This window comes from Coenobita brevimanus, chromosome 84, assembly GCF_032717465.1.
Source record: "Coenobita brevimanus isolate Jiangsu-jjx chromosome 84, ASM3271746v2, whole genome shotgun sequence".
NCBI lineage: Eukaryota > Metazoa > Arthropoda > Malacostraca > Decapoda > Coenobitidae > Coenobita > Coenobita brevimanus.
In genome coordinates, this window is record NC_137037.1 from 43993146 (window position 1) to 44013874 (window position 20729).

The following is a 20729-nucleotide window of genomic DNA, read 5'->3' on the forward strand; positions in this document are numbered from 1 at the left end:
AGATTTGAGCTATGAGCTTTCCATCAATGTTGGTGTGCATCAGGGGTTAGTTTTGAGTCCCTTGTTGTTTATCATGGTACTTGAAGCCCTCTCACTTGACTTCAGATATGGACTCTCGTCGAAATTGATGTATGCTGATGATTTGGTGTTGACTGCTGAGAATGAAAGGGAGGTGGAGGAAAGATTTGGTAAGTGGAGAGATGGTATGGGTCACAAGGGCTTAAGAGTAAATGCAAATAAAACAAAAGTGATGAGATCTAAGGTTGGTGGCGGTGCTGTCAAAGAAGAGGGAAAGTGGGCATGTGCAATTTGCAACAAGGGTGTGGGAAGTAATTACATCTTGTGCAATGTTTGTGATAAGTGGGTGCATGAGATGTAGTGGTATTAGAGGTAGACTGCGAGATAATGCTGATTTTGTGTGTAGTGTGTTGGGGAGAGCAGGTGGAGATTGTCAGACGTGAAAGGATTGAATTTGCTGGTGAGTCTCTTCCACGTGTGGAAAAGTTTTGTTATTTGAGAGACATGTTATGTGCTGGAGGTGAGGCTGGAGCTAGCTCTTAGGGTAGAGTGAAGAATGGTTGGAAGGAGTTCAGAGAACTGTTGCCTCTCCTGACATTTAGAGGGCTCTCTCTACGTGCTAAGGGATCTTTGTTTGCAGCCTATGTTAGGAGTGTAATGCTGTATGCTAGTGAGACCTGGGCAGTAAAGAAAGAGGGTATTTGCAGGCTCAAACATAGAGAAATGACAATGATTAGGTGGAAGTGCAGTGCTTCCCTGAGTGCAAGGCCTGGGGGTGCTAGGTTTACGATGAAAGAGTTGAGAGGTAGGATGGGACTGAAGTATATAGGTGTTGTGATATGGAGAGAGAGATTGAGGTGGTTTGGGCATGTGGAGAGGATAGGGGATGATAATTGGATGTGGAAAGTGAGAAGCATTAATACTGGGGGTGGGGTTGTGAGGGGTAGACCGAAAAAGACATGGGACAAAGTCATTAAGTGTGACCTCAGAGTTAAGGGACTGAACAGGGAGGCTGCCAGAGATCAAGCAGCATGGAGAGCTGCCATTAGGTGACCAAGGCCGACGCATGCAAGCATGTTGGAGCCTACAAAAACAAAAACAAAAATGAGGGTATAATATACAAATGCTTAAGAGTGATTAGCTGGTACCCATGGTTCAAAAGTTTCAATTGTTTACCAGACAGACAAGGGTTACCCAACAACAATTACAGTACTCTACTGTACATGCTTTATCTTTCTTTCCTAGAGATGCCTTGGTGACATGGCTAATACAGGACTTTGTTCAGAGGAGAGCCATGGTTCGAATCTAAGAGGTCTTTAACCCCTACACCGCGGGCTTGTTTACCAATAACTTGCGTGTGCCGCGGGGTTATTTGGGCTCCGACAGACTCTCAAAAAATATTTGCCAAAAATCAGTTATTAGTCCTAGAATAATAAAATTACATATGCTTATGGCACATACCTTCAGCTTTCTCCTGGAATGATTGTTGAGCCTTCGTCGGTTACCGTAGGACTTGTGGAGACCTCTGAATTAGGGTAACGAAGTCTCCACTTTACACTTCCCGACAACCCGTAATATGATTACCACAGCCAGATACAAACGCTATAAACACTATTCTACAATTTTCAAGTAGTTTGGGATCCATACTCAAAAAAAAAAAACACTGTGAAAGCAATGGAAATTACGAGCGCGTCTGATCGTCGCACTGGCACTAGTTCGCTCATGGTAGCCTGTCATTTATTATTCATAAAACCCCTCACACTTTATATTTCTATTACTATATAACACTTATATATATCTACAGTCTTTATCCATAAGTTTCCTTCAGTAGTATTAGTTTATTGTCACTGTAGGGATTCAATTTCTTTCAGTAAAATACGTAGCATTCACTTTCTCGTCCTGTATACTGGCATTGAGAGTGAATGTCACTTTCATCTTCACTCTCATAACTCATAGCATTCAGACATGCTAGAGTGAAACTTTCACTTTCATTACTCCTAGGGTATATACTCGTATTCTTATAATACTACTCATTTACATTTCTATTTACGTTCTCTATTTTATTTACGTTATTTACATTTCTATTTTATTTACACTGTGTTGTGCACTGTCACTTGAAATAACTTATAAAACTATTTTCCATTGTTCACGTATATTTACATTCATTACTTTCACTTGCTGTTTACACATTATTTACACATTATTTACAATTCCACTTGCACTGTTTTACTCAATAGAAAGATCGTAGTCACTCTTTTATCAATTGTCAGCCCTTTACCTCTTTCCACATGAGGTTTAGTAGGGGGTAAAGGTCACAGAGCCATTTGCATGGGGGTGAAAAAAGGCCTTGAAGTCAGCAAGTTGAAACATACGTCCTCTCACTTCGGAAGATGAGAGTACACTGATAACGCAGGGGCAGCCTAGAGGCCTGCTTTAGGGGTTATTCAGAGTTACCAATATTACTTCTTGAAACAGCTAAGTCTAGCACTGATATGATTGGCAGGAAATCTAGACAATACATTATAAATTTGGTAGTTCCAGGTGAATGTAAATATTCTCCCTTCCCTCCTTACATGTATATTTATTACGAAAATAGATTAGAGGCCTACTTAGGAGATATATAATCAGAGCTACCAATGTTAAATCTTGAAAGAGCTTTGTGTAGCACTGATATGATTGGCAGGAAATCTAGACAATACATTATAAATTAGGTAGTTCCAGGTGAATGTAAATATCACTTAGGCTTCTCCCTTCTCTCCTTACATGTATATTTATTACGAAAATAGATTATACGGCATATTTCAAGGGGAAAAAAACAGCGAAAATTAGCAAACGAGTGCACGTGAGGTGTTGTCAGGTGATAATTAGCCAATTCCAGGTGTATGGCACTCTCACTTACCTGATTTCTTTCTTGTATATATTATTTGGTATAAGAATACGACATAGGGCTTATTTCAATGGATGAAATCAGTGAAAAATTCCAGGGAAGATTTACTTAGCGTAGCATGGCCGGGCAGGCGAGAGCATAGGGTAATGGAGGGGGGGTAGGGAGGGGAGTCAAGAACGGGGAGAAATGGCTATATTGTCAACAATGGATGGGAGTACAGATGAGATTAGGAGTGCTGACTAGTGTTGGACATTGTCAGTACTGATAGATGATACAAGCCCCCACTTGAAAGCCCGGGTGAATTCAAAATAACACAGAATCACAAAAGCGACGCCCCGCGGTATGATCCCTTGCTCCCAAGCGTCACGAAAGTGACGCCCCGCGGTTAAGGGGTTAAAGAATTTTTTTTATCACTTAAATGCTGCCAAGGCAGCTGAATTATCTTCTACAGCATAAATAATTTGAGTCTACCCTGGCCCTCCTACATTCCAGGCCTTTCAGGGGCCCCTGAGGAGTACTGTTCTGTAATAAAAGACTCTGTTTATCTCTTTCATAATACTCTTGGCAGTACTTTTTACAACTATCTGTGCAAAATTTGCTTTGCCAGAAATGAGTTCAAGTTTTACATCAATACTAGGAGGTGCAAACATCAGAATGAATGGCTGCAAGATCGGCTACTGGCCATACAAGCATCACTTTGGCTGGTGATTCAACCACAAGTACTTACAGTCAACCAAAATGAGTTCCTCACAGTATTACCAATCTTACCATACATCCTGACTTCTCCCAACTTTAAGTAAGTATCTATGGATTGGGAAAACTAGAATTTCCATATTTTCTTCTGTCTATCTATCTACTGCCAGACGCCTCAGTCCCGCAAGGGATGGCCACAAATAAATCGCCTCCATGTTGCCCTGTCCCCCACTATTTCACTGCCCTCCCCCCAGCTCACACACCCCTCTCTCATATACCTTTCCACTCCATCCCTCCATTTCATCCTCAGCCTCCCTCTTCCTCTCCCCCCCTCCACCTCACTCACATATACTCTCCTTGTAAGGCCGACACATGCAAGCATGTTGGAGCCTTTAAAAACAAAACAAAACGTTCGTCTCTCACTCTCCATCCTCTCCACATGGCCGAACCACCTCAATGTAATTTCTCCTAACGTTTTATCACATCCACATCCTCACCACAACAGTCCTTCACTTCCTCATTTGTCAGTTTGAGTCTCCATGTAACTCCACATTCATTCATTCATTGCCAGACGCCATGTATCCCAAACGGGGTGGCCAACGGCTTAGAGTTAATTGTTTTACAGGAAGGGGCACTAATCCTCCACCAACCCCACTTGACACGTAGGGAGAACGTTATGCCAACAGCATCTGGTGATCCCAGGCGGTCACCCATCCAAGTACTAACCAGACCCAACATTGCTTAACTTCGCTGATCGAACGGGAAGCGGTGTACTCAACGTGGTATGGCCGTTGGCACATGCTCCTCTAAATTAACTCATTTCCACTGCTCTCTTGACTTGTGTCCTTCCAATAAGGTCCAAGCTTCGCTTCCGTACATTACAGTTGGTATCACAACATTATCATGCAGCAGCTTTTTTACTTCCATGCTCACTTCCCTATTTCTTATCACTGCTTTCAAAGAACCAGCAACCATTTTTCCTTGTTGTACCCTTTCAACTTCCATTCTTAATCATCACACTACCCAAGTATGTACTGTACTTAAATCCACTCACATTTCTATTTCCTCATCATCCAACCTCACTGAACACTCAGTGACTTAATTTTTTTCAGTGACTCCATATTTTCTTGTAATCCCTAAATACAGTAAAAGTCCTATAATCCGAATGTCAGGGGATCGAGCATCTTTCGGACTATTGTTTTTTTCAGACTATTGGAAGGAACCTCTGGAAACAAGAGAAATGTGCACACTCACGATCACTAATTTCTGCCCAGGGGTGCCCCCTTCCTACCCCTGTATACCCAGGGAAAAGGGGAAAGGGGACGAAACGAGCTCCACCTGCCTTTACCCCAGCTCCCAACCCTCTCCCATACCCCTACCCAACACCCCCCCAACCCATCATTCTTAACTGGCAGTTGCATCTCAAGTTGATTTCCTGCTTAACACTCTTGGTCCCACTACTGATACAAACATAGAACACTAGGATGTGTTAAATGTATATAATATAACTATCAACATGCTTCTGCAAAAAATTTATGCATTATGACATTGACAATACAACAAAAACGTTAACAATGGCGACCTCAGGCCTCATGTGCTGGGCACACACACACACACACACACACACACACACACACACACACACACGAAATGCACGAGACCTGGGATGGCCATTGTTTTACTGTCAAAGTTAAATTGCATTAATTTCTTGCTATGTGCTGTGGTGTGTTCATAGTTATATATATACTTTATACCTATTCTAGTGTTTTATGTTTGTATATTTGTAATGTGACCATGAGTGTAAAGTATGAGGTTTGCTTGAGATGTAACTGCCAGTTAAGAATGACATGTGCAGGGTTGGGCTGGGTATGGGTATAAGGGAGGGTTGGGAACTAGGGCAGAGACGGGTGAAGCCCGTTTTGTCCCCCCTCTCATCTTCCCTGGGTATATTGGGGTACGAAGGGGGCACCCCTGAGAAGAAATTAGTGACCGTTTACGTACATGATCATTAAACAAACACTTAAAATGATATGGGTTATTGTTTTACTCACTGGAAATGCATAGAAGTGTAAATGAATAGTTGCAGGCAGGTACATCCAAGTCCACGCCAGATAAATCCTTAGATAAAGCCCAAAAATTTTTGAAAAAAGACCAGAAAACTTAGGAAAATTTTGCCTTGACAAATTTGGAGTACGCTGTATTGGGATTTTCGGAATATTGGTGGCGGGATTGGAGGACTTTTACTGTACTGTAAACAACAGCCAGTACTATATGATCCCCTACAAGGTGTAGGGGCTCAAAGCTATGTCAAATTATTCCAGTAGATATACAAGTACAGCAGATGAGAAGTCTTACTCCCTTTGTGACTATTATATGACTGGAAATGATTCAGACATCTCCTGGGAAGCAAACTCATACAGATGGCAAGCTCATCCACTCTGACTGGGGCATTCTAACCACTAGTGTTATTAAGGCAACTAAAATGGAGAAGGTGTTTAGGCAAATAATTCTACTCTCTGTAAATTATCTAACTCAAATTTTTACAAGGCCTGAGATCTGGGTCCTCTGCTTATTTAAGAACTAAAAAAGTAAAGTAGATTTACATGGCCCCATGGAATAAGAGAGAACAGAAGCAGCGAAAGTATAAGGAAGGAAAGCATTATGGGATGGCTTTTTGTGAAGTGAAGGAACTGAAGTAAAAGACAGGAAGGGTTAACATGCTCCATACATGATCAGGTGTGACAAATTGCAGATGAGGTAAAATGCGAACTGGTTTGCTGATAACTTTGTATGCCTTCTTCATAAATACACATAACTATAAAGGTTGCAATCACAAAAACAAGGCATGCTGTATTAATGAAATACTGGCAAAAAGTCAGAATCGAAAGATAGCCAAGAGCTGAGACACTTGTGGCTCATAATATCGAAGACCAACTCTCCCTGTAGCCACTTTTCCAACCTCCATGGGAGTACAGTACTACCCTGTTAGACTGGTGCTACTGTCTCTACATGAGTTATGAAAGCTTACACTGATTCATTCAAGGTAATGCATCCTCATAACAAATATCATTTCACATCATTACCTTACTCATCTTCTGGGTCATCTGTTGCAGCTTCTTTTCTTGTGCTTGCTTGTCTCTTACAGTGTTGGACAGATCCTGCTTCATCTTCTGTAGCTCTTCTGCCAGCCTCTTAGCATCCTCACGGGAGTCTTTAGCCTGGAAGGAAGTTATTACTAACTCTCCATCTCATTGTGTGGGAAGGTGACTATTTTTTAAAGAACCTTCCAAGCACTTTGTGTATGAAAATTATGAAACAAACACCATATTCTTTTAGAACAGAAGTTTAATCATCTGAAACATTTCCTAGCCATACAAAACCGGATACTTGCCAAATTTCTATAACTACTGTGGTTCATTTTCGCAAGGCTTTGAAAACTTATAATTTTGCCTGTACAGAACCAAACTTCACAGTTATACTGTTATTCCATACATAAATACAGGTGAATTTTCCAATTTAAATTATTAAAAAAGTAAACTAGGCACATATCTGCAGACAGAGAGAATACTATACATATACAGTATTGGTATTGTTTATACAGTAAATCATACATTAACAGTTAAAATGGCTGTGAGCTGGGGGCTGACAATGATGGGAAAGAAGACTTAAAACTGATTCCTACTGACTACATGAGGGTCATTATCCCCAGGACACCAGGCTCAAATATGCTCGTGCCTCACCTCAGTACGAAAACACACACACACACACACACACACACACACTCACACAATAGCTTTACTTCTAACCTTAATATTTCAGAAACTATAGCATCTCGAAATGATCGTATCTTGAATTTGGCTCTCTCTCGTATTTTGTTTTTCTCTTGGAAGGAACAATAATTGCAGGCCCATGGCCTTTGGTTCCTTCTTCCTCGCATTAAAAAAAAAAAAGTTAGAGAAATGAATTCTATCTATCTATCTATTGCCAGACGCCTCAATCCCGTTTGGGGTGGCCACAAACAAATCGCCTCCAAGTCGCCCTGTCCCCCGCCATTTCACTACCCTGCTCCCAACTCACACCCCCCTCTCTCATATACCTCTCCACCCCATCCCTCCATCTCATCCTCGGTCTCCCCCTCCCTCTTCCACCCTCCACCTCACTCACATACACTCTCTTCGTCAGTCTTTCACCCTCCATCCTCTCCACATGGCCAAACCACCTCAGTGTGTTCCTCACAACGCTTCCTATCACATCCACATCAACACCACAACGCTCCTTTATATCCTCATTCGTCAGCCTGTCTCTCCACGTGACTCCACAGGCTCCTCTTAAATAACTCATTTCCACTGCTCTCACTCTTGACTTGTGTCCTTCCAACAATGTCCAAGCTTCACTTCCGTACGTTAGAGTTGGTATCACAATACTGTCATGTAGTAACTTTTTTACTTCCATGCTCACTTCCCTGTTTCTTATCACTGCTTTCAAGGAACCAGCAACCTTTCTTCCCTGCTGTACCCTTTCAAGCACTTCACCCTCCAAACCTCCATCCTTACTCATCACACTACCCAAATACTTAAACGTACTCACATTTTCCAATTCCTCACCATCCAACCTCGCTATAGATTCACTGACTTCACCTCTCTCAAAGACCATCACTTTACTCTTCCCTACATTCACCTTTAGGTTCCGTTTCTTACACACTCTCTCAAACTCATCCACCAAGCCTTGCAGCTCCCCTTCGTCTTCACTCAACAACACAGTATCATCTGCAAACAACAGTACAGGGAGTTTCCAAACACTATCCTCTCTCACCAGGGCCACTCCAACATCCACTACCCTACCTTGTACCTCTTTTATTACCCCATCCATGTACAGATTGAACAACCATGGCGACATGACACATCCCTGTTTCAAACCAACTTTCAAGAGAAAAATTCACTTAGTTCACCATCCACACGCACTGCAGCCTTAGCACCATCGTACATACTCTTCACAGCATTCAGCAACTTCCCATCTACTCCATATATTCTTAACACTTTCCACAATCCTTGTCTATCCACCCTGTCATATGCTTTCTCCAAATCCATGAAAGCCGCATACAACTTCTTTCCCTTCTCTAGAAACTTTTCCACTAAAGATCTAAGAATGAATATCTGATCTACACAACCTCTTCCCTTCCTAAAGCCTCCCTGTTCTTCTCCAACTAATTTCTCTGTTCTTTCTCTAACTCTGTCTATAAGTATCCTACCATACACTTTTCCTATTATACTAAGAAGACAAATGCCCCTATGATTACCACACACTTCTTTTTCCCCTTTTCCTTTGTACAAGGGAATAATTATACCTGACTTCCAATCCTCCGGGACTCTACCTTCCTCCCAGGCCAATCTGCACATCTTCCACATCCATTCTACTACTATCTCTCCCCCATGCTTCAGCATCTCACCACACACTCCATCAATTCCTGGGGCTTTCCCCAATTTAACTTTCTTCATTGCTTCCACAACCTCTATCCTACTGATTTTTTCCTGTCTTCTCACCTCCCTCCTTCTCCCAGCCATTCCCCAGCCACTTATACTCGCATTACTTCCATCCTCTACGTTCAACAATTCCTTAAAGTGTTCTCTCCATCTTCTCACTTTTTCTCCCTTCTCCACTAGTAATCTACCATGTTTATCTTTCACTCCCCTGCTAACTTCACTTCCACCCTGTCTTACTCTTTTCACTTCTCTCCAGAACATTTTCTTACAGTCCCTCCACTTTACACTCAAATTCCTTCCAAATTCCTCATCCACTCTCTTCTTACTCTCTCTTACTAATCTTTTCACCTCTCTCTTCCTTTCCACATATAACTCTCTCTTCCGCCTCTCAGCTTCTTCCACGCCCCTATTTCTCATCCATTCATTGTATGCTTTCTTCTTTTGTGCCACAGCCTGTTTCACCTCTTTAGTCCACCATGCTGTTCCTTGCACCCCCCTCCGTCTTCTCTTCCTTCCACACACCACATCACATGCTGCACATATTTCTTCTGTAAATATCTTACACACACCTTCCACGTCTCCCATCTGCTCCAATTCATATTTGCCCAATCGTTCCTCCACTTCTCTCTTATACTCTGCCTTTTTCTCATCCTCTTGTAACCTTTCCACTCTCCTTGCAACTACTCCTTCCTCTTGTCTTTCCCTTCTTCTATTCCTCCATCTTACTTGCATCCTAATTCTGGCCACCACCAAGTAGTGGTCAGAAAGTCCACTCCCCCAACCTCTATACACTCTTGCATCCTTTACACATCTTCGCATCCTTTCATCCACACACACATAATCAATCATTGCCTTCCTTTCATTCAGTTCACCACCCACCCTTCTCATCACTCGCCATGTATACCTGTGGATCATTTTATGCCTGAAGAGGGTATTGGCTATTACCAACCCCCTCCCAGCACAAATGTCCACTAACGCCCTCCCATTCTCATCTATCTCAGCAGGCACACCCCACTCACCAACTATTCCATCCACCTTCACATTACCAACTTTACCATTCATATCATCGATCAAAAACACTCTCTCATTCCTTCCAAACTTTTCCATGCACACTTCCACATTTGTCCAGAACTCTTCTCTCACTCTTCTAGCACGATCTTGCGTTGGCGCATACACACACACAATCGCCCACATTTGTATTCCAACTTTCAACTTTACCCACACAATCCTTGACCCAACTGATCCATACTGTCTTATGCTCTTCTTCCATCTTTTACTCACAACTATACACACTCCTTCCTTTGCCCTCTCATTCTCATCTACTCCTGCACATATACCCCATCCAAAAATCTTCCACAGGTATACCCATTAATGTTTAATAATATTCAGCTTAATCCTGCGTCATCCTTGAACATGCTTGGGGTTTCATTTACTCGGGACTTATCTTGGAAAGATCATATTACATCTCTTGTAAAATCTGCTTCCAAAAGATTGGGTGTGCTAAGCCGACTCCGCTCTTTCTTTACCCCTGCACAATTGTTGTCTCTATACAGGGGTTTTATCCGCCCCTGTGTGGAGTACAACTCTCATGTGTGGGGAGGCTCCCCACACACAGCTCTTCTCAATAGGGTGGAGTCAAAGGCTTTTCGTCTCATTAACTCTCCTCCTCTTACTGACTCCCTTCAACCTCTGTCTCTTCGCCGCACTGTTGCATCTTTATCTCTTTTCTATCGCTACTTTAATGGTCACTGCTCCTCTGAACTGTCTGCTTGCATTCCTCCACCTCTACGACGTGCGCGTAGCACCCGTCTGGCAGCAAACTCTCATCCCTTTTCTGTCCAACTCTCTAATGCAAGAGTTAACCGTTACTCCCAGTCTTTCATTTATGCAACAGGTCAGCTCTGGAACTGTCTCCCACTATCTGTATTTCCTGCTGCCTATGATCTCCAGTCTTTCAAACGCAGTGTGTCCAGGCATCTCAAAATGATCGGATCTTGAATTTGGCTCTCTATTGTATTTTGTTTTTCTCTTGGAGGGAACTGTTACTGCGGGCCCATGGCCTTTGATTCCTTCTTCCTTGCATAAAAAAAAAAAAAAAAAAAAAAAAAAAATACTCCCATTCTCTCACACTTTCTCCTCTCCATTTTGTTTCAGTTATTCCACATACATCCACTTTCACATCCTCAAGCACCTGGACAATCTCTCTCTCTTTCACCTCATCATTCGCTCCTCTTACATTCCATGTACACATTACCAAGTCCTTTGTCCGGTCTTGGGTCATCAACGTTTGGTCAGTCCTTGTCCGAGGCTTCTTGTTTGTTTTTTTAGTTAGTTGTTTTCCGGGGAGGGGCACTAACCCTCCGCCAACCCTTTTAGTCGCCTTTTACGACAAGCAGGGATACTGGGGGAGTATTCTTGAAAACCCCCCTACCCCCAGGGGGAAGAATGAATTAAAGACCATATTACTCACCAACTCTTCTTCTTGCAAATGAAAATATCCCCAGGTCTCTATGGTCACCAGAGTGAGTAATGACGTAAGGAAGAGGACTTATTTTCACCGCAAGAACAGGATGTGTTCATGCGTCTGCCCATGGTCCAGACTATGGCTTTGCTCTTAACGTGATAAGCTCTCCATTACTATATAAACTAGACACAGTGGTGTCCAAGGCATGCCCTAGCATTATCACTGAGTCCTTTCCTAGTATCCTTGAAAAGAGGCTTGGCAGGGGTGGATAAGGCAACAGTCCACGTGAGGCGGGAACAAAATCGGGCGAGAAAGGTTAAGAAAAGATCGTCCTACACCTCGAACTTTTGGTGACTAGATAAAGCGGCAGCCACTTCAAACTGTGTTGGGAACACAAGTGCAGTTCCTACTGACACCAGGCGCCGCTGCACCACCGATTTTTGACAGTTCCGACCAACACCCAGTGGTTAGAGGTTAGGGCAATCCTTTTTTTCTTTAACTAAGGCTCAATCTTCTCCTGAAATGTGGTACACAACCAGTGACTTGCATTCAGGTCCCCAATTATACGGCAGGGTAAATAGGGATAAGGAGGAAATACTTTTTGTCTAACAGTTTGACCAGCTGTAGATATGAGCTCAAGGTCCTCATGTTGCAAGCTGGATATGCTGTCACTGCACAAATAACTCTTCCTCTGATATATGTAAGTATGTATGCAGCAACTCAACTACACAACATTTCTGTCACAAATACAGGGCCAGAATAGTGGGCCATTACGTATCATAATAAGTCTTCAAATTCTTGGTTCCATTACACAAATGAAATCAGCTACACTAAATATGCACAACCTCTGCTGCAATGCTTATTCTTATTTCTTCCACCACTTTCTTATACTCATCTCCTTCTTTTCTGTGCCTACTTTCTTCCTTTCAGTTTCCTGTCCCCCCAATATCAGTGTCCCTCTTTCCTTTCCCTTTGGCCCATCATTTTACTCATCTGGTCCTTTCATTCTCCTCTCCAGGAGCACAGCTTTGTGCTGATGTTTCATTCACTGTTTTTATTTTGGGGGATAAGGAGGGAAAGGAGGGAGCTGAGGAGAAAGCAGAACTGTCTAAGTATGTCAGAGCTACTCTATGACGGTAACCCTTTCCAATACCTCAATAACTGAATATACAGTAATTAACAGACAATCCACTATGTCTAACTGAAATGCAGCCCCTTACATATACATATTCATTTCATGCACTTTACTCATGTAAAAAAGACAGTCATCATCATCATCATCTAACCCAGTGCTGCCTCATGAGGAGCCTAGGTGCCTGGTGATAAACAAGTTGGTCCTAACATTTAAGATCAGAGTGACTTGCCTCACTCATCGCTGACTGGCATTACGTGAGCAATAAACCCCAACCACCCCTTGGATATAAACCTGCACAGGCTCAATCCGACTGGAGCGCCTTTATTAACCGCTAAACCACCAGGCGCCACAATCTGATTATATGGTTGCCACCCAGCGTAGTAAATGGTTTCCTGGTGTACAGGAAATCATTTGGCCTGTCACTTGGTGTAGAGTCACCCGCAGACAGAAGGAAGAGGAAAGAATGAAGGAAAGAAAGACAGAAGAGGAAGGAAGGAAAGAATGATGGAAAGAAAGACAGGAGAGGAAGGAAGGAAAGAAGAAAGGATGAGAGGAATGGACAGCCACCTGAGAGCAACGCTACACCCAAAAAGACAATCCTTTAACAAAATATCAACAAAAGACTTCTGCAGCATCTGGCCAAAGTGGCCAGTTTCCTGCAGTCCATTACTTTTATGTCCAGGTGAGCCTGGGGCCACAACGACTCACCACTTTGAATACCTTAGCCTGAGCATCTGCTATCCTGGCATAAAAATACTGGTGTTGAGATTCAAGCTGTGGCGAAAGGAGTTGTGTGCAATACTTTAGGAATGTAAGCTTCTCTCCCTGTACCAAACTCTTCTCCTTCACTCCCCTTCCCTTCAACCGCTTATCCTTGTCCTCCCATTAAAATCTTCCCTCTCCCCATTCCCTCACGTCATTAAAAAAATTAATTGTTGCATCAACTTACCTCTTGAAGTGCCATAGCCTGAGCATCAGCTATCCTGGCCTCAAAGTACTGGCGTTGAGACTCCAGTTGTGATGAAAGAAGATGTGTATACTCTAATTGTAGTGCTGTTAGCTTCTCTTCTCCTTGTACTACACCCTCCTCCTTAGTATCCGCCACTGGGGAGACACGTTCATATGACACCACCTTTATAAAAAAATAAAATACAATCATTAGAACGCCTTCACTCAAATTTTTGTCATTTTAAAGCTGTTAATCAACACAGGAACACTTTTCAGACAACAAATCTAAATCCATTAGTATATAAGTGGTCTGGTTGTGCACTGAAGGGTAAGGGATGACAAAACTATCATCAACTCTTCTTCCTTAGAAATTTATTTTGCTTATTACAGTACATATTTAATACCATATTCTGTTCAATGTTTTACATATATATATATATATATATATATATATATATATATATATTGGCGACTGACTGGTTGCTTGGAAAGCGGGGGCGAATAAGGAATATCAGCACCAGGGCTTGTAGGAAAAACTTTAATGGTGATCATCTGAAGCGTCTAGCTACTAAACGAAATTACACAGCTATGTTAAGGGTGGAGCTTTTTTTTTTTTTTTTTTTTTTTTTTTATGCGAGGAAGAAGGAACCAAAGGCCATGGCCCGCTGTAACAGTTCCCTCCAAGAGAAAAACAAAATACAATAGAGAGCCAAATTCAAGATCCGATCATTTTGAGATGCCTGGACACACTGCGTTTGAAAGACTGGAGATCATAGGCAGCAGGAAATACAGACAGAGGGAGACAGTTCCAGAGTTGACCTGTTGCATAAATGAAAGACTGGGAGTAACGGTTAACTCTTGTATTAGAGAGTTGGACAGAAAAGGGATGAGAGTTTGCTGCCAGACGGGTGCTACGCGCCCGTCGTAGAGGTGGAGGAATGCAAGCAGACAGTTCAGAGGAGCAGTGACCATTAAAGTAGCGATAGAAAAGAGATAAAGATGCAACAGTGCGGCGAAGAGACAGAGGTTGAAGGGAGTCAGTAAGAGGAGGAGAGTTAATGAGACGAAAAGCCTTTGACTCCACCCTATTGAGAAGAGCTGTATGTGGGGAGCCTCCCCACACATGAGAGTTGTACTCCACACAGGGGCGGATAAAACCTCTGTATAGAGTCAACAATTGTGCAGGGGTAAAGAAAGAGCGGAGTCGGCTTAGCACACCCAATCTCTTAGAAGCAGATTTTACAAGAGATGTAATATGATCTTTCCAAGATAAGTCCCGAGTAAATGAAACCCCAAGCATGTTCAAGGATGATGCAGGATTAAGCTGAATATTATTAAACATTAATGGGTATACCTGTGGAAGATTTTGTCGGGTTGATAGGTGTAAGAACTGAGTCTTAGATGCATTAAAGACAACCATATTATTTTTACCCCAGTCAGCGATACGAGCCAAGTCAGACATTAGGTGTGCCATAGCCTCATCCCTTGTTTCTTGAAGTAACTGTTGAGTTGCTTGTTCAGATGTATAAGTTAACTAAACTAGGTTATAATTTTCATACCAATCTGCCTCTGGACAGTGTAATTTCTAACTTCTCAAGTAGAGTTCTTTCCCCAGTTGAAAAGTCTGCTCTATCTAATGGATTTATATATACTATTATGCCAAGTAAGCCAAAATTTGTAAACCATTTTCTTGAGTTTGAAAAATTACATGAGGAACTTTCATACCATGAATATTACGACCTGGAGAAGAGGGGGACAGACCATTTTAAAAACTCCATCTGCCACTTTTGAGTCATTTTATTCACAAGGTTCACATCACAAATATGACTGCCTCAGTAAAGATGAATACTTAGCCTTAAAAAAAATTAGTCTTGATTCTTCAATAATAACTGTCAAACCAGATAAAGGGAATGGTGTTGTTATTTTGGATAGGATGATTATGTTCAAAAACTGCTGAATATTCTGCATGATGCAACTAAATTTACTAGAGTACATGATGACATACGTTATTTAAATTACAGTAATAATAATGTCAGAGGACAAGGCTAACAGATTACTCATAAAGATGGTAAAGGAAGGGATTTTATGTAATGAAGTTTACTCACACCTACGACCGAGTGGGTCACAGCCAGGTATAATGAATGGGCTCCCCAAAGGTAGGATGTCCTCTAAGACCAGTTTTATCTACCATAGGAACCTATAATTACAACATCGCTAAATATTTGGTACCAGTTTTGAGCCCCATTTCCACTAACCAGTACACTTGCAGGGACACCTTTTCTTTTGTTAAGGAAATAACAGTCTCAAACATTGACAATTTTGTCATGGCCAGTTTTGATATTAAATCTCTATTTACCAATATCCCTTTAAATGAGACTATTGATATTTGCATCAGTGAACTTTTTATTCATAGTTTCCCACTTCAGTAGTGAACAAATGCGTAAATTACTGAATTTAGCTATAAAAGACTGCATATTCTTATTAAATGAGCAAGCCTGCAGACAAGTAGATGGGATAGCAATGGGAAACCCACTTGCCCCAACACTAACATTTTCTTGAGCTTTCATTAGAAGAATTGGATTAAAGATTGCCCAAAGGATTTTAAGCAATTGTTTTATCAGAGGTATGTAGATGACACCTTTATACTTTTTAAATCTCCAGATCACATACCATGATTTTTAAACTACCTTAATTCGAGACATCCAAACACAGAATTCACACCTGAGACAGAAAAGGATAATAAGCTTTCATTTTAGATATAGATATCACCAGACCAGGCACCACTTTCACTACAAATGTCTACCGAAAAGCAACATTCATGGGATTATGTATGAAATTCAACTTATTCATTCCAATAAATTATAAACGTAATTTGGTAACAACTCTGACTAACCAAGCCTATCATATTTGTTCAGATTATTTTCAGTTTCATAAGGAATTGGAGTACATAAGTAATATGCTTTATAATGACGGCTTCCCTAAATTTTTCTCAGACCTTTACATTGCAAAGCTATTAACAAGTTATTAACCTCTGTGGCTCAAAAAGTTCAAACTGTCCTGAAACACACCATTTACTTTAAGCTCGATTACAGAGGTAAACATAGTTTTCACCTGAGAAACAAGCTACGCAAACTACTCAGCTACACATTTCCACAAACAGAGTTCAGAGTCATTATTAGTACAAGAAATATAGGTACTGTACCCTTTTCAGAATCAAAGACAAAGTACCCATACATCTAGGGTCCTCTATTGTTTACAAATGCAGTATATGTGTGATAGCTACCAGGCATCATATATTGGAAAGACAGAGAGACATCTGAAAACACACATACTCGAACATCAGCTCGAACAAGTAGACCAATCTCTAAAAACCACTCTTTAGTGCCATCAGACAACACACACACGCGATCACCCTGTCATGCGAACTTCCTTCACAGTCCTTGCTAGAAACCCCATCATGGAGACACTTTATACACACCTCTACAAACCCAATGCTGGTGACAGCAGTTCTTCTGTTCAGCAGCTGTGTTTTTAAAGGTTTGAATGTATTCTTATCTTGAAAATTTACCTGAATGTTCTTGCTTTCACTCAACTGAATTGAGCATTTTAGTGTATGAATATGTTTTTATTTTTTCCACTTGTTTTTGACTTAGGTAGGATATCTATCTGTCTTAGAATGTTTTTTAGTTATTTTCGACACAAAATTTGATCAAAGACGTAAATATTTTCAACATAGCTAAAATAAATTATTATTTTTAGGTCTGATGATGCAATGAGATACTGCAAAATGTCACCATTAAAGATGTTCCTACAAACCCTGGGGTTGATATTCCTTATATATATATACCTGTATATATATATATGATGAGGTGAGAGAGAGATTGTCCAGGTGCTTGAGGGTGCGAAAGTGGATGTATGTGGAATAACTGAAACAAAATGGAGCGGAGAAAGTGTGAAGGAATGGGAGTATGGATGGGGTATATGTGCAGGAGTAGGTGAGAATGAGAGGGCAAAGGAAGGAGTATGTATAGTTGTGAGTAAAAGATGGAAGAAGAGCATAAGACAGTATGGATCAGTTGGGTCAAGGATTGTGTGGGTAAAGTTGAAAGTTGGAATACAAATGTGGGCGATTATGTGTGTGTATGCGCCAATGCAAGATCATGCTAGAAAAGTGAGAGAAGGGTTCTGGACAAATGTAGAAGTGTGCATGGAAAAGTTTGGAAGGAATGAGAGAGTGTTTTTGATTGGTGATATGAATGGTAAAGGTGGGAATGTGAAGGTGGATGGAATAGTTGGTGAGTGGGGTGTGCCTGCTGAGATAGATGAGAATGGGAGTGCGTTAGTGGACATTTGTGCTGGGAGGGGGTTGGTGATAGCCAATACCCTCTTCAGGCATAAAATGATCCACAGGTATACATGGCGAGTGATGAGAAGGGTGGGTGGTGAACTGAAGGAAAGGAAGGCAATGATTGATTATGTGTGTGTGGATGAAAGGATGCGAAGATGTGTAATGGATGCAAGAGCTTATATAGGTTGGGGGAGTGGACTTTCTGACCACTACTTGGTGGTGGCCAGAATTAGGATTCAAGTAAGATGGAGGAATAGAAGAAGGGAAAGACGAGAGGAAGGAGTAGTTGCAAGGAGAGTGGAAAGGTTGCAAGAGGATGAGAAAAAGGCAGATTATAAGAGAGAAGTGGAGGAACGATTGGGCAAATATGAATTGGAGCAGATGGGAGACGTGGAAGGTATGTGTAGGATATTTACAGAAGAAATATGTGCAGCATGTGATGTCGTGTGTAAAAAGAAAGAGAAGACGGAGGGGGGTGCAAGGAACAGCGTGGTCGACTGAAGAGGTGAGACAGGCTGTGGCACAAAAGAAGAAAGCATACAATGAATGGATGAGAAATAGGGGCGTGGAAGAAGTTGAGAGGCGGAAGAGAGAGTTATATGTAGAAAGAAAGGGAGAGGTGAAAAGATTAGTAAGAGACAGTAAGAAGAGAGTGGATGAGGAATTTGGAAGGAATTTGAGTGTAAAGTGGAGGGACTGTAAAAAAATGTTCTGGAAAGAGGTGAAAAGAGTAAGACAGGGTGGAAGTGAAGTTAGCAGGGGAGTGAAAGATAAAAATGGTAGATTACTAGTGGAGAAGGGAGAAAAAGTGAGAAGATGGAGAGAACACTTTAAGGAACTATTGAACATAGAGGATGGAAGTAATGTGAGTATAAGTGGCTGGGGAATGGCTGGGAGAAGGAGGGAGGTGAGAAGACAGGAAGAAATCAGTAGGATAGAAGTTGTGGAAGCAATGAAGAAAGTTAAATCGGGGAAAGCCCCAGGAAGTGATGGAGTGTGTGGTGAAATGCTGAAGCATGGGGGAGAGATAGTAGTAGAATGGATGTGGAAGATGTGCAGATTGGCCTGGGAGGAAGGTAGAGTCCCGGAGGATTGGAAGTCAGGTATAATTATTCCCTTGTACAAAGGAAAAGGGCAAAAAGAAGTGTGTGGTAATCATACGGGCATTTGTCTTCTTAGTATAACAGGAAAAGTGTATGGTAGGATACTTATTGACAGAGTTAGAGAAAGAACAGAGAAATTAGTTGGAGAAGAACAGGGAGGCTTAAGGAAGGGAAGAGGTTGTGTAGATCAGATATTCATTCTTAGATCTTTAGTGGAAAAGTTTCTAGAGAAGGGAAAGAAGTTGTATGCGGCTTTCATGGATTTGGAGAAAGCATATGACAGGGTGGATAGACAAGGATTGTGGAAAGTGTTAAGAATATATGGAGTAGACAGGAAGTTGTTGAATGCTGTGAAGAGTATGTACGATGGTGCTAAGGCTGCAGTGCGTGTGGATGGTGAACTAAGTGAATTTTTCTCTTTGAAAGTTGGGTTGAAACAGGGATGTGTTATGTCTCCATGGTTGTTCAATCTGTACATGGATGGGGTAATAAAAGAGGTACAAGGTAGGGTAGTGGATGTTGGAGTGTCCCTGGTGAGAGAGGATAGTGTTTGGAAACTCCCTGTACTGTTGTTTGCAGATGATACTGTGTTGTTGAGTGAAGACGAAGGGGAGCTGCAAGGCTTGGTGGATGAGTTTGGGAGAGTGTGTAAGAAACGGAATCTAAAGGTGAATGTAGGGAAGAGTAAAGTGATGGTCTTTGAGAGAGGTGAAGTCAGTGAATGTACAGCGAGGTTGGATGGTGAGGAATTAGAAAATGTGAGTACGTTTAAGTACTTGGGTAGTGTGATGAGTAAGGATGGAGATTTGGAGGGTGAAGTGCTTGAAAGGGTACAGCAGGGAAGAAAGGTTGCTGGTTCTTTGAAAGCAGTGATAAGAAACAGGGAGGTGAGCATGGAAGTGAAAAAGTTACTACATGACAGTATTGTGATACCAACTCTAACGCATGGAAGTGATGCTTGGACGTTGTTGGAAGGACACAAGTTAAGAGTGAGAGCAGTGGAAATGAGTTATTTAAGAGGAGCCTGTGGAGTCACATGGAGAGACAGGCTGACGAATGAGGATATAAAGGAGCGTTGTGGTGTGGATGTGATAGGAAGCGTTATGAGGAACACACTGAGGTGGTTTGGCCATGTGGAGAGGATGGAGGGTGAAGGACTGATGAAGAGAATGTATGTGAGTGAGGTGGAGGGGGGAAGAGGGAGGGGGAGGCCGAGGATGAGATGGAGGGATGGGGTGGAGAGGTATATGAGAGAGGGGGGTGTGAGTTCGGAGCAGGGCAGTGAAATGGCGGGGGACAGGGCGACTTGGAGGCGATTTGTTTGTGGCCACCCCAAATGGGATTGAGGCGTCTGGCAATAGATAGATAGACAGATAGATATACATTCAGCAGTGACATACTTTCATCAAGAATATTCAGACTGATATTTAGGTGTATTAGGCAAAATAAACTGCAGTGGAAACCCTTGTCACACTTGGGTGCTTTCCCCTTCATGGAATTGTCTGGTGCATGAAGGGAGATCAAGGGTTAGTCTTCTACTGTGTACTGATTCAGTTCATTAGCTATGTTGCCCTCATACAATTTTTTAGATACAAGGTGGTCACGTGAATTAAGGCGCTTCAAACAGATGTGGCCCCAAAGGATCTCATTCTG

At 41.9% G+C, this 20729-nt stretch overlaps 1 protein-coding gene and 1 non-coding gene across 2 annotated transcripts in view; both read right to left on the minus strand.

Moving 5' to 3' along the window:
• LOC145410035 (BRCA1-associated protein) overlaps window positions 1-20729 on the minus strand; it is a 64813-nt gene that overhangs the window by 7542 nt on the left and 36542 nt on the right. The window contains exons 11-12 of the mRNA XM_080280252.1: window positions 13627-13809; window positions 6682-6816 (exon numbers count right to left, since the gene is read on the minus strand). Of these exons, the coding sequence (XP_080136378.1) occupies window positions 6682-6816; window positions 13627-13809 (318 nt within the window). The remainder of the gene's footprint in view (window positions 1-6681; window positions 6817-13626; window positions 13810-20729) is intronic.
• Window positions 4276-4394, minus strand: LOC145410276 (5S ribosomal RNA). The gene has a single exon (XR_013899241.1). It is a non-coding gene; the product is annotated as a 5S ribosomal RNA (ribosomal RNA).